Source organism: Belonocnema kinseyi, chromosome 7 (assembly GCF_010883055.1).
Source record: "Belonocnema kinseyi isolate 2016_QV_RU_SX_M_011 chromosome 7, B_treatae_v1, whole genome shotgun sequence".
In the NCBI taxonomy this organism is placed as follows: domain Eukaryota; kingdom Metazoa; phylum Arthropoda; class Insecta; order Hymenoptera; family Cynipidae; genus Belonocnema; species Belonocnema kinseyi.
The window spans coordinates 100,282,455-100,297,746 of NC_046663.1; the positions used below are offsets into that span (position 1 = coordinate 100,282,455).

Consider the following 15,292-nt stretch of genomic DNA (forward strand, 5'->3'; position numbering starts at 1 on the left):
AGAATGGTTACATTTTTAACCAACACGTTGCGATTTCAAAATAAAAAGACCAAATACATAAAATTTAAACATAATAATTTACTTAAAAAAAAATACTTTTCAACCAAACAGTCAAAAAGTTACGTAATTTTTAACTTTTACAATACAGTTAAAACATGTTTTATAACGTTTTAGAAATATGTTTTAAGATTTAAAAAATTGTATTTTTCAAACAAATAGTTGCTTTTATAATCAAATAATAGTTGAAATTCACTGAAACGAACCGGGTTTTCGACAAAATAATTGATTTTTAACGTTAAAAAGTTGAACAAAACAAGTTCATTTTAAACGAAAAAGATTACTTTTCTACCATGAAGAATGAATTTTATATCCAAATCATTGCCTATTAAAAATCGCCTATTAACCAAAATATTCCTGACTCCCAGACTAATAGGAATTGGGGATCTTCTTACCCCTCCATATCCATATTCCCTTCCCCCAAATGATTGTTTGGCGAAAATTTGGAATTTTGATAGGAAGTAAACTGTTTCCAAGGATGCGCAGTATTTCTTCTATGCTCGACAATAGTCACTTTATGATGTGAATACTAAGCCTCAGAGTCGTAGCTTGAATAATTTATTTCTTAGGCGAGATAAGAGACGGGCAGATACTGGCATGAGATTACAAGGGTTTCCTACGAAACCCTGAAAATGAAAAAAATAATTGTTAAAATTTCGGTTTGAAAATAATATTGAATTTTACTCAACAATAATAATAAATAAAGTACTAACGTCGGGGAAAACTGAAGACATCTGAAAAATTGTGAATTAAATCCAAGAAAATTTGAAACTTAAATGATGCTCTTTTTTTAATAGATGTTCTTGGGCAGAAGCTTTACTTAGGCGAAATTCTGGATTTGGAAAATGTACTTTTAGAGGGTCAAATTTAAAAATGAACCATTCTTATATGTAGCTGGTCAACTGCATTGTTAAATTCGATTGTCATATTTTTTTCTTTAAAACTATATCAACTTTACTCCAGTTACATCACCAGAATGAACTTGAACATGCGTTTTTGTCTGTAGGATATTCCACCAATTAAATTTAAAGATATTATATCCATAACTCATATTGTTATTTAATAAATAAGAATATAGAGGTCAAAATACTTATCTATTTTTTATTTTGTTTGATAAAAGTAATCGAAATCCCAAGTTCTTGAATTAAGAAGCGCTCAATCTTGAATGCTTCTTCAGTTTAGAAATTTAAATACCTACATTTTGAAAACCTTTGAATTGAAAATCCATCAGACTTGAATGAATGAATGTCTTAAAATTTGGAAGACACTATATTTTCTCAATAAAATATTCTCAATATATCCTTAAAAAAATGTATACTATTTTGCTTCTTTGTTCAAAAAACTGCAAACGAAGACCAATGACCTTATAATCTCATTCATTCTCGCATTTCGCATTTAGAATTAAAATACTGAAACTTAGTCTAGCTGAGAAAGCACTTTAAAATATTCCTAATCAAGGAGATCTGCAAGATTAATTCACATTTCGAAGAAGAAGAATCTCATTCTGCACAACGTCATCTGAGTACATCACTAGTTATCTGCTAATCAAGACCATAAGAGCAAAGTTTCTCGTCTGTTGGGCCAGTGTCTTCAAGTTATTTAATATTTACTATTCACTTCTTAACACAATATGACACCACTATCTAGGTCTCATGTTCGGTATTGTCTATATCGAGAAGAAGTAGAAACACTTGTAATCCTTGTAATCGATCAAGTATTTAGATTCGAAATCGATCTCTCTTTATTCCCTAAATCGTGACTAATTAACGAATAAAATATTACGCCAGAAATTAAATAAAAGAATGAGACATTTGGTATCTCATTTTATGTTTAATAAATTGTTCAAAATGTAGTAACGGATGAAAATATTCGAAACAATGAGAATTTTTAAAAGTAGGCATTCTCCTTTACTATCGTAAATATATCTAATTTTGATTCTAAAACTCAAAGATCTTGATAATTTATTTAAAAAGATTTATGTTAGTATCTTCTGATCTAGATTAAAATTGATAAACATTGTTTCTAATTTGTGAAACGCCATCTAGCTGAGTATCAATATCAAGTCCGCGTCAAAACGTTAGACACAAGAATTATAATAATTGATAAGGAAATAAAAGGAAAGCTCGAAGAATTCTGCGAAAAAATTTTCTTGTAAATGTAATTTATCTCAGATTCTTTTTTAAATTTCGGTCATGTGGTACCAACCAGAAACACTAAAGCGCCAAGTCCTTTTAAGGTATATGTAATTTTCGTCGCAACTCGGTACCTGGCCTGAAAGTAAAATTTTTATCGGCCTGAGATTTATGATCACTCGAAGTTTCAAACGTGTTTGGATAGGTGTTTCGAGACTGTGGGAGAATTCCGAAGACCTGGGCTTTAAAATAGTACATTCAAAAGGAATTTACTTCTCGCTCCCTTTGATGAAAGTGGGACCGATTTAATTTTTAGGTCAATTTTAACGCATGTATGCTAGCAAATGATATTCTAATTTCAATTAAATTGTGGAAACATACTGTTTTCATAAAAAGGGTGCAAAAACCGAAGTATATACATGACAGAAATAAATGCTTTTAGTTCAGAATAATTCAATTTGGAAAGTTTTAAACTGTCGAATTTTGTAAGTGTCGGTATGATATTATTCAATTTTGAACATCTTCAATTTAAAATCTTCGAATATTAAGGCTTACATTTTGAAATTGTACAAATTTAAACCATTTAAATTTGAAATAAAAATATTTCCAATGTTTTTCTTAATTTAACTATCAAATTAAGAAAAATGCAACTATGCAACTACTTTTAAATTTTCTAATTATGTATATTTTTTGGATTTAAAATTATTTCATTTGTAAAATAAAAATATGTTTAATTTCAAATTTTATTAATTGGAATAATTGTCCAATTTATAAACATTAAATATTTATGAAACGTTTAAAACGTTTTCCAGTAGGAATTGTACAATTTAAAGCAATCTCAGCTAGAAGCCACACAATGTTTAACAGTTCAATTTGAAAAAGCTACATTTATTTCACAGTATCAGTTTAAAATCCTTCAATTTCAAGCTATTGTGATTCCTTTTGAGATCATTTTCAATTGGAACAGTATATAACTTTTGAGTTGGAATGGTTTAAATTCTAACTCTATGTTTAAAGATGTTCTAGATTTATAAAATTGGCAAAAAAGCTGCTTGATTATTGCATAAAAATTCAGAAGAGAAACCAATAAAGACATAGTTAAGGTTCTAATTGTTCAAATACACTGATTGGCATATTGGTGTTTTTGATAAATGTAAATTGTAAAAATACAAATAAAAATGTGTACATAAACATTAAACAAATATATAAATAACTACATTTAAATAAATAATTCTGACCTCAAATATTTATTTATTTATGCTTAGATTTCTCTTCTACAATTTATTGTAATATTCAATGGGCCTTTTTTGTGAATGTTGTAAATCAAGTTAAAGATTGAGTAATTTTCAACTTGACGTTCTTGAATTTAAAATAAGAAAATTGTAATGAACGTGAACAAAACAGTAGATTTGAATTGAAAATAGGAATTATTGGAAAGAATTTGTAATTTTGAAAATCATTTTCTTTTGAATCGTCTGCTCTTTCAAATTCTTTCTGCTTCGAAGAATAATATTTAATTTTGCATCGACTCGACAAGCCCAAGATTTTTATCGCAAGTAGAAATCAACGGAGGCGAACATACCACTTAGCCTTTCTGCAAGGGTGCATCCTTGCCTTTTCTTCTTTCGTCAAGGTTGCATAGTACATCTGTTCCGGTTCTTCTCGCAAACCCATAATGAATTTTACAAAAAATTCCTATTGTTATTTATGAAGCAATCCTCAATTTCATATTTTTATTGTGAATCAATGTCCAAATTCGCCTGCGATATTCATCTGCCATAACTTCCCAGGTGAAACTCCATTTTACAGACTCGTACGATAAAAATATGATTTTTTTGTACACATACCCAAACATATCATCCATGAAAATTCTAATTAAATTATCTTTCATTTGAAATCAAATGACTCTTTGAAATTAAATCTTGGGAAAATGTCTGTATCCGTTCCCTGGATCGAATTTTTCAGTCTCTGATATTTATTAATTTTATAAATATACATTTTTTTACGAAGTGTCTACACACACCGAAAAATTCTGGCTGTTTGTACAGAAATTTCGGTACACGTTACCACAGTCTTATTTTTACTTAATGTGTTTTTTTTTATTCCACTGGGACCTAAACTTCCTGGAGGGTAAATTCGTTAAAGGAAACCTAATAATGTAATGTTCATCGGAAGGAAATTATTAACATCCTTGTTATACGGTTCGTTAACTCAATTTTTTTTGTTATTTGAGAAATTATGAACGGTCTATAATTCTGTATAGACAGGATCTTGAAACCGGATCGCAGCAGGACGCCGATGATCTTGCACTTTCCTAGCCCAGGATTATAATGTATTATAATAATGCATTCGTGTGAGGTTTTCTGTGATAAGCAAGATTACTCACTACTTAGCACATACCATAACTTTTCAATAAATGTTTTAAACCAGGACATTTTTCATTTTGTTATGCCCTTCGTAAACCCGTTATTTTAAGACTTAATTTAAGCAATATTTATAGAAACACAATGGGAAAAATTTATAGCTCAATGTGCAACATAATTTGAAAAGTAGTTTTTTGCAAATATCAGAACATTCCATTAAAAATATTAGTATATGACTCTTCGGTAATCTATTTTTAAAGATCTTGAATTAATACATAAGCAGAAACAAACCTATTCATATTCCAGAATTCATGAATCTATAGGAAATTTGTTGATGAATCTGATATTGAGATTTCAATCATCCGATTTTAATCTTAGCAACAAAGTTATGATCGTTAAAATAATGGATTACAAATGCAAATCCCTCGCGGGATAAAATTAAATTCCTTCGTTCATAACAAGGAAATAAACCAGCGACTTAATATGCACAAGATTCTTTCTAAATTACCTGGAATTTAAAATACGGCTGAAATGTCTCACATACATTTTAATTTTTACTTGTTATATTTCACTAGGTTTCACTTTAATTGAACCCAATTAACTCGAACAAGTTATGAATTTTAATATCCTACATCTTTAATCAATTAAATATCTTTGTTATCAAGAAACATTTAAAGAATATAATAATGTTTTAATGTTTTGAAAGCACGCCTTTTTTTAGATGTAATCTACTCTTTTCAAATAGGACAAGAGTTGTTCATATTTTTTAAGACGATCATCTTACATTTCATTAATTCGACTTGCACGTCGTGACTAGATTCTGTTTTTTAAATGACCAGAACTAACAAGTCTTCCTTTTTATTAGAGGCTAACGAACGTCCACTTGATAAACAGATCATTGAGTCTATCTTTCTCTTTCAACGACCATCTAATTGAGAATCGGATTGACTTTCGATGCAATAATTGATCAGTGTCAAGTATCTGAGTCGAGGCTCAATTGAAAATATTTTTATTTTATACAATCACAATTGAATTTCATTATATGTAATTCATATTCTCTACCCTATTCTAAATTATCAATTTTAATTCATGAATATGAAATTTAGTATTCATATTCTTCTATACTAAATTTTCTCTTTTAATTTAGTTTCAGCAATTGCAAAAGCTTTTTCATAAATAAAAATATTATACAAGTTTTTAGCAGGGAGGATAAAAACATTTCTTTCTAAAAAAAAAAACTAGAATGAAAAATTGTTTATATCATGTTCTTAAATAAGGAGTTGTACACCAATTAAATTTTGCTTTTATGTAATATTATATTATACGATTTGAAATTTAAAGTACATACCGGGTTTTTCTCGACGTTTTTCTCGTAATAAATTTAAAGAGAGAAAGGTTGACGTTTCGGAATTTGATACCAATGAAGCAAGTTCTGAAAATATGTTGAATTTATTCGGGAAGTCCATAAAGAATGGAACAGGAATCAAGATCGGCAGCTGCTTCATATGGCACGTAGCACCCTGTGCATTGTCGAAATGAAACGCCCTCGGGGAGGGACAAATATTTTAAGGTCGAGTGCATTGCAAATGCGAAATGCAATGTGCCAATCATTTCTAAATTTGAAAATTCTATTCAAAAAACTTTATCAAAAGAACTCTATCTACAAAAGTTACATTAGAGGAGGAACATATCTTGAGAAATGAGTTATGTAAATTTTAAAGTAAAAATGAATTCCGTAAAACATTTGACACTTGTCAGATAAAATTGTTTAATATTAGAGAATCTTAGACTAAGTGACTAAAATAAAATTTCTAGTATTGAAAATTAAACAGATATTTAAAAAATAGAAATTACAAAACGCAACCCCTCAAAACTCAATAATATTAATCTTAAATTTTCAAATTAAAACCCTTTGTATCGTAAGTGTACTAAATTCAACAATTTTAAACAAAATATATTTTTTTTTAATATTTAATTTGAAGCGCTTAATATTGTGCAATGTGATCATTCAAATTTGAACAGTTAAATAAAAAAGATACATATTGTACAACTTCAAATTGGAAAGTTAAAAGACAATCTGTAGTAGGTGTTCGAAAATTAACAATTACAAACTGAAGCATTTATTTAATGAATATGTTGTATTAAATGAAAGGATGTAGTCGTTTTTAACTAAACAGTTTTAGATTTGAAAATTCTAAAATTGTGTATTAATTTCAATTTAAATCTTTCATAATTGTACAATTTAAAATCTTGAATTTACAAAATTTAAGCTAATAATATTCAACATAATCTAAATAATTTTAAATTGAAAAGTCAGAAATTATAACATTTTGAAAGACTTTCAAAATTGTAGTATCTAGAATGAAAAAATTTTAAATTGTATAATTTCAAAATAAAATAGCAATAGTAGTAGTCTCTCTTTTAATCTATACCTAAAATGTAAAAAAAAAGAAAAACAACGGCGGATTCTCTAAAATCGGTGTTTTTAAAAACCCCATTTTATTTTTTTTTAGAATTAGCTGGCAATATCTCGTCAATTTCCTTTTTGGCCAGCGTCTACGTCTACTTCGGAATGAAATCAATTATTTTAGGAAAACTTAATTTTTGTACTTTTCTCAGAAACAACGAACATTCAAAAAATGTTCAGATAAAATTTGAAACATCTAGAAAACTTTGACAAAAACACCTATTACTCTTTTGTGATACCCGGTATTTTTATCGAGTGAAATAAAAAATTATATTTAAAATGTTTTCCAGGTCTCAGAAATGATTTATGCGTTATAAAACCGATGTTATACCTTTTTTATATTAGCAGAATTTTTTTTCTTTCCATATAATTTTTTACTTTTGTTCGTTGTCGAAGAAAAATATCACGAAAGAGCACGATATATTATTTGCAGAATTTTTCTAAATGTGTAAACTTTTACCTAAAAATTTGGTTCTACCTTTCGTTGTTTACAAGAAAATGTGAAAATTTTATTGCTAACAAATAACTTTTTCAATATGAAGTAGTAGTTTACAAAGAACTAAAAAGTGGGGTTTTTGAGAAAAAACTTCAATAACTTTAGAAAAACATCCACCAGTGTGTTATTTTTTTGATGAAAATTTGTTGTTATCAATTAAAAGAGAAAGAATTTGGAAATCAAATAAAAGGAAGAAAATCCTAAATATCCACGCTAGTTCTGTAAATACCTAATTTTTTTTCTTAGAGAGAACTCTTCCTAATTTGAAAAGAAATTTAATATTCCAGTAAAAAATTTCTGAGTTTTAGAAACAAATGATAAAATTAGGAATTGTCCAAACAGGTAGTAGGAAAAATTCCTGACCCAAGTACAAAGGTGGATTTATAATGGAGTCTCTATAATTCCCCTCAAGGATTGAAAGCATGAAAAATATCCTCCTGAGAAACCTGTGCTCTTCCAACTAGAAAACTGAACTCAGAACTATTGACTTCTAGAAAGGCTAAGAATCATATCTTCAATTTTAGATCCTGCCACAAAATTCCTTGATAAGATCTTAGTCAGAAAATCATTAATAATTGATCATTAACCATTGGACATTAATCTATTCAATTTTTCTTCTACTTTTTTTTTCTTCTGCTTCCAAAGCCGGTATTTTAATTTTCAATATAATTTCCAATCCAGGAAGGTCTTGTCTGGGGAAAGCAACTCGTTCTTCGGCTTCCAGAGTCCTACATTTTTTTCGTTTGCTCCTTATTGCTGGCAAGTTGGCAAATTGTCAACTTGAAATCAAAGGACAATCATTTAGACTTTCACATTTTTATCGTTTGCTCCTTATTGCCGGTAAGTTGGCAAATTGTCAACTTGAAATTAAAGGACAATCCTTTAGACTTTCATCTCGTTTCTGTTTTGATCTCTCTATTTGTATAAATGTACAACTTTATCATTTTCTAGTGCATAGGTTCAGACACGTATAGAAAAACGTTCTTTGTCACACAAAACTCTCTGAGGTCGATGTCTCATTAACATAAAAGGCAGACCTCTGCCATACATACATAAAAAGAGTTTTCATCAGTGTCAAGTTGAGTTCTTACATTTTAAGATTCTAAATAAATTCCTTTGGCTTCATAAAAGAGACTGAAAAAATACGATTTCGAGATAATTTCTCGTGGGCGTTCTTGATACATTCGTTATTGGGTTTCAGCTCCTCAGAACCAAAAAAGAATACATTTTCGGCTAGAGTTACTCGGGGCTCAAATTAATTCCCTTCGATTCGAGATTCAAGCTTTTAAACTGGACAACATTTTTCGGCGAGTCATAAAATTATACGAGCAAAAATGAAGTCTCTTCTCCAAACTCATCATTTTTTTTTTTTTAGTTTAAAATGAGATAAACAGGATTAAATGTGAGAATTCAGAAAGATGTCTCCAAATAAAATCTGCTAAGAAAAACTAACAATCGGACAATATTTTTAGTTTAATTAAAGCACTCACAAAAAAAGTAAAAAATTGAAGTATTCAATATGAAAAAACCTTTGCTTAAAAATTCGAAACCGAAATTCACTCCGACATATTTTACCAAGATTATGCTCAAAAAATATTTTAATTTAAAAGTTTATTTCACAATAAACTTTAGCAATCACTGTTACCATTTTAAAACAAGTACGAGTCTGAAAAATGGAGTAACGACCCATTTCCAAAAACGCAAACCACTGAATCTACGTACATTGCAATACTTAGTAAACTATCGAATTTTTGGAAAAGAAAAAACCGATGTTTGAAAAAAAAAATGCTTTACATTAAACACCCTGTATATAAGAAACCGGTCGCTGTCGCGGTTGAACTGTCGATTCTTCTACCACGCTGACAATTTTCACGTGGAGATGAATTTCAAAGCCGGTGGGAGGGGGGAGAATCAGGTACGTGAACTGGAGAATCACATAGGCGCAGCCACGACCAATGACCGCCCAGATCCTCGAAGAGGAGTCCAATGGGGTTTCATTATTCTTTATTCAACAAAAGCTTTTCTGCTTTACCAGGGGCAGACGCGGGTAAAAGGTTTCTGACTCTCCGCTCTCTGTACCGACTGGTATATGCAAATGCTTCGAGAAAATGCAGTCTGCTCTGTTATTAGGCATGGGCCGATAAAAGAGAATTGGCTCGTCGGTATGAGAGTAATTTTGCTCGGGTTAAGGGCATGCTCTTCGGTGACCACGTGACCAAACTAGTCCCCGGTTATGAGCATTTTTTTGATGTTCACTGTGTCCACACGGAATGAGATATCGTGTATAAAATTCGATAGATTTAATAAAAGACACTAAAGAACATTTGTATGCATCAATACGTTTATAATTTTAAAGAAAGTTTATTTATAAATTGATGAAATAGGACATTACCATTCGAGTTATAGCACTTTGTAGATAATGTTTGGTTTGATGCATTTCAGATTTATTGATCCGCGTATATTGAGCACTGACACAAATTTTAGACTAAATCGTCTAAAACGTAAAAAAAATTAATATAAGCAATAAAATTTGCACATTCGTTGCAAACAAAAAATTTAGCATCTGCGCACACGTAATCTATCATTATTTCTGGAGCATTTTTAGCGATTTCTAGCGGAGAATAAAAACTTTGAACGTCAATAAAGTCGAGATTACGTGACTAAGTTCGTTCATGCAATTTTTGTGTAGAGAATGAAATGATTTTTATTTTTTTTGGCCTTCACTACGTCCACACGGATTGAGATATCGTGTTCAGGATTTAGGAAGTTAATCAGAAAGCACTAAGGAACGTTTGTATACATCCAAATGTTTATAATTACGAAGAAAGTTTTCTAGTAAAATACTACAGGAATAGGAAATAAACTTTTAACGTCGATAAAGTAGATGCCTCGATTAAAAAAAATCTAGGAACATCTTAGAATGTGCTACTCGCAAATCCGTCCCAGTCCCATCTTGAGAAATGTGCATCTTCAGAAAATAATTAAAATTTTCTAATGGCTATATATTCTTGTGGATTTTTTGTACTGGTGTGAAACAATTCTAATAAAAATACAATTTTTCCCGGGGGCGAAAGACAATACGAGTCCGACACTGAGCCCCGCTGGTTGGTTCACTGTCAACAATACTTATCAGCTGATCGATTCAACTTGAAACTAAAGCATTTACAAGGGAAAAAATCCGGGCAGAGGGGGATACCAAACACCCTTGAACCAATAGTATCTGCGTCGGCTGGACCTCTATGCTCCAAAATGGAACTACGGTAGTTCAATTATCTGGGATTCTGGGGACCAGCTTGATACTTGATTCGGCTAGCGAACGTCTGACATATACGAGTGTCGAGACAACATTGCTTCTGCGGATGGGGGACTAGGGTAATCCAACTCTAGTCCCGCATCCGCAGAAGCAATGTTGTCTGGATACTGGTACGTCGGGCGTTCGCTAGCCAAATAAAGCTGGTCCGAAGAGAATTGAACTACCGTAGTTCCATGTTCAAACCGATAGAGCTCCAGCCGACGCAGACAACATTGGTTCTAGGGTATTTGGCACCTCCCTCCAACTGGATTTTTTCCGTGTAGAATTAAACTACATTACATTCGAGGCGTTCAAAATTGAACAATTTGAAATTAAAAGCCTCAAAAATAATAAAATCGAGGCCTTTACAAAATTCAACTGTAAAGAATTCTGAATTTCAAATATTCAATACTAAAAAATGTTTAATTGTCTTAATTAACATAGGAAGTATTTAACATTTAAACTATTTAAAAAGAATTACATTCAACCTTAACAAATAGTAATTAAAATGCTTAAAACTGAAAAGTTTCAAAACATAAGTTAGTGTAACTCTAGTATTTTAAATGTAACGTTTTTAAATTTATACATTGCAAATGAAAGTAAAAGTGACCGTCCGCGAAGAAACGGACGTTACGCGTCAAAGCTGAATTTTACAGTACGGGCGATCGTATTAGAGTCCGCAAGCAGGCATTTGAGTAGTGGGGGAGGCGACAACAAAAAGCACCACCACCACTTACCACTACATCATCAGGCGCGAGCCAGTGGAGCTCACGGACGCAGCGCATAACAGGGTTGGATTTCGTACGCCTCTCGTTCGGTCTCCGACTACGTTTATCATGCCTATGTTTGCAGCTTAATAAACAAAAAAAGTAATCAACTTGAAAAATTTCTGATTTTTGCAAATGAAAAAAATGAAAATCTAAAAATCGATTTTTGGCGCGTAATGTCTCTTTCTTCGCGGACGGTCAAATATGAGTTTAAAGTTAAATGAATTGAAATTCGATAACTTCTGACCAGGATATTTGTGACAATGCATACAATTTTTTAATATTTTCAATGGAAACTTTCTACTTTTTACAATTTTTTGCTCTTATCTGCATGAAGAAGGATACAAGGAATAAATTTTGATTCTGGTTGATTTTTCTGTTTTGATTTCTGGTTAGAGTAACTCCAAATTCTGATTCTTTTTTGAGGGATAATAACATAAAAATTTATTGTGTTAAATAAAAATTTTATACATTGGCAATATATTGAGGTTAGGATCGTTTTCAGCTCTCTCCCGACTAAAAATACTTCGACTTGGTTATGTCTAGGGTTAATCTCCAAGACATCAATGTCTGGCTGCGTCTCAAATGGCCATTACAGGTAAAACGGAGTTTACTTGTCTCAAGTCGAGCTTTGTCTTGGCTAAGACGATGTTTACTTGTCTCAAGTAAACCTGCCTTAATACGAACCTTTTTCGGCTCTTAAATGAGATTTAAATTGATGAATGAAAAATTTGTAATTATTAAATCAGTTATTTTTAATTTAAAAATTTAGAATCTGTGGGCCCGAACGAGTATAACCCTTTAAAATTTTCTTCAAAAAAAAAAATATATATATATATATATATATATATGTATAAAAATATACACATATAGGGAAACTTTATAAAGGCCAAACATGACTATTTTATTAAAGGAAGGTATGCCTAACTGAGGTTTTTGTAAACTTTATTTGTATGGACTAAGAAAGTAAGCCACCCATATAAGCTGCATACCGTTTAATTGGTCAAAAACGGTATAGGAACATCGAATAAACGAAAGGTGTCCGCTGATAAGCAGCCATGGTTTTATAAAATCATGGCTGCATATCAGCGAACACCTTTTGTAGTTTTGCCTTTATAGCAGAATTAATTTGTATGATAACTGAGCAAATGGACTAGACATCCACTAACTGATTACTGAAAAATAGTATGAATATTCCATTGAAGATACTTTCTTCCAATAATATAGTAAAACAATAACAGTATTAAAATCCTGCTGTGAGTCAGGTACTGCGTTAATTTAAGAAATAAAATTAGTTCGAAGGTTAATCAATAATTTTAGATGAGGCATAAAGAGCTCCTTTAAATTTGAAGCTGACGTTCATTGTTCTTTACTGTACTTTGTCGTTGATGAATTAATGATTGTCCGAGAAATGTCTTCATAGAAAAACGAGGCTGTCGCAGTTAAGAGAAGCAATTTAAAATTTAGAGTGATGTGAAGGTTAAAAGCTTTCTTAATAGAAAATGGCCTATATCCAAAATAAAATGGACATTAATAATAATTTTGCATTCCATTCTAAAAATATGAAGTACATATAGTGCAGCAGGGTAAAGGAACCAGTTGTCGAAGAGCGAAAATCTATAACCAACTTTATTTTCTATATTTAGTTTTACACATAAACTTAAGATAAAAATGGCGATAAGAAGACAATGTGACACAAATACTTTTTCTCGAGGTGCATTCAACAATCGCTCGAGTGTTAGGAACCCATTTGTCGAGGATATGGCACGATTTGTCAACTTCACCAAAACATTCAAGTAAGGGAGAAATTTACTTACAATTACATAAAAGAGAGAACAGCGGCAATTCGATACTTAAATTAAAAATATTAAACTTGTAGTTGAAATTTAAAAAATTATAAGTTTCTTCTTGTTTTCTTTATTTAACAAACAAAAAAAAAGAAAAAGATTACTATTGCTCTGCTCAAAAATACCTGAATTGAAAAATATTTGAAACATAAAAATCGTTAGATATAATCATGAAGTTTAAATTTGAGGCAATCTCAAAAGTACTCTTACAATTAATTATAGACAACTGGTTCATAAACGTAAATTTCGAAGACACCATTTCTCGAGCCGAATCCTGAAGAAAAGAGATTTGACAAAAGTTTTCCCCAAATAAACAATGTTTTACCTTAATAAATACTAAACCCACTATTCAAAAAACATTTACTTATTGGAAAAACTATTTAATTTTCCCAATCATTGTAGTAACATTTTAGATTATGAAGAATAAATAAATGAAAAAGTAACTGAATATATGGTGCAAAAAATTCGATCTATCCAACGTAATATTTTAAGAAAATGACGATTATTCGTCCGTTCCATGAGGGAATCTATTACTCATATTAAATTCGTAATGAATTTCTCTTCTCAAAATATGCAGTTTTTTAGAGTTTGTAGTGTAGACTTTAGAGTAACTAGATTATTATAGCACTGATTTTATTTTAATATTGACTATAATTCACTATTTTATGTCAAAAATATCTGGCGATACTCGACAACTGGTGCAATCTCGGTCATCGATGCCTTTACCCCATCAGTTATTATAATTTGAAACCTTGTAGAAATGATGGTTTTGCCTCAATTTTAAGTTAGAGAATTAATTAAAATCATAAGGGTAATTAAATTAGGAGTACAGATTTAAAATTTCTTACTGCACTTCTCCTAGAATTTGATCATGATTTTCTAAAACCTGTTCAAGAGTGATCATTTGCAAACTAGTTGGTCAGCTTCTGGAGATTTCAAGTCGCATACAATACATTTCTAATAGAATAGAGGGCGAATCACTGGAATTGAAACACTTTTCTAAGAAACTCTTATACTTTTGAAGAACTCTATATTTTTGCTTTTCTTATATTTTTTTACACTTTAATTTACCTCTACAGCTGAGAAAATATATATTAATACAGGTATGAAAGCTCTAATTGAAAATAGGTTTCATAACCTTTTTTTCATTAAAAAAATATCTAAAATTCAGAGCTCAATCTGTATTTAATTTTAATCTTTAATTACTTACAAGGAGGAATTTTCTTATTTAATATTGGTGATAAGATTGAATTAAAATTTATTTCAAGATATTTTTTAATGTTAGGGAAACTGCAATGATAAATTTTTCTAAAAATAACTCAATAAAGCACTTATATCAGAGCGAATTTGAGTAAAGTTTACACAAATTTTAAACGCTTTTGTTTAAAAATAATAAATAACAAAAGTCGCAAAATGACTTGTCACGCATCTGTCCCAAACTACAAATTTAAAATGAAATTTTTTAAAATAAAATGAAATCCAATGCTTCAATATTTTTAACTAACAGATATCACTCATATTGAGTTGAAAAACATCGAAATAAAGAGTAGAGATCAATATTTTAGAGCTAAGGATTTTAAAAATCACTTCAAAGTATATCTTACAAGTTTTTAGTCTGGCCTTGCATTGTTATTTTAGGATAAAATTCGAAAATAGTTATTCAATCTATTGATGATGAAAACAGAATAATGAATAATTAATATTCTTTATTAAATATTATAATCAGCGACATTCAAAGCGATTAGTATAATCTTTTCCATTAAAAATGAGATTAAGGGCATGTGACACAGCTAAATACCTATATTACCGACCACAGTTTTTCAGTTCACTGAATGTTTTTTTGAACCTAAGAACTTTTTTTGTAAGTAAAA

At 30.3% G+C, this 15,292-nt stretch overlaps 1 protein-coding gene across 9 annotated transcripts in view; it reads right to left on the bottom strand.

Annotated features, from left to right (window-relative positions):
* The window catches only part of LOC117177237, a 64,867-nt gene that overhangs the window by 3,274 nt on the left and 46,301 nt on the right, over positions 1-15,292 (bottom strand). Inside the window, exons 1-2 of one of the 9 annotated variants that reach the window (XM_033367815.1) lie at positions 9,161-9,329; positions 3,772-3,949 (exon numbers count right to left, since the gene is read on the bottom strand). The exons of 6 other annotated variants lie outside the window; for them this stretch is intronic. In XM_033367815.1, the coding sequence (XP_033223706.1) occupies positions 3,772-3,863 (92 nt within the window). In that variant the 5' untranslated portion in view covers positions 3,864-3,949; positions 9,161-9,329. Of the gene's footprint in view, positions 1-3,771; positions 3,963-9,160; positions 9,330-15,292 lie in introns of those variants that run through there. 2 more of the 9 variants (XM_033367814.1, XM_033367816.1) reach the window with 2 other exon arrangements.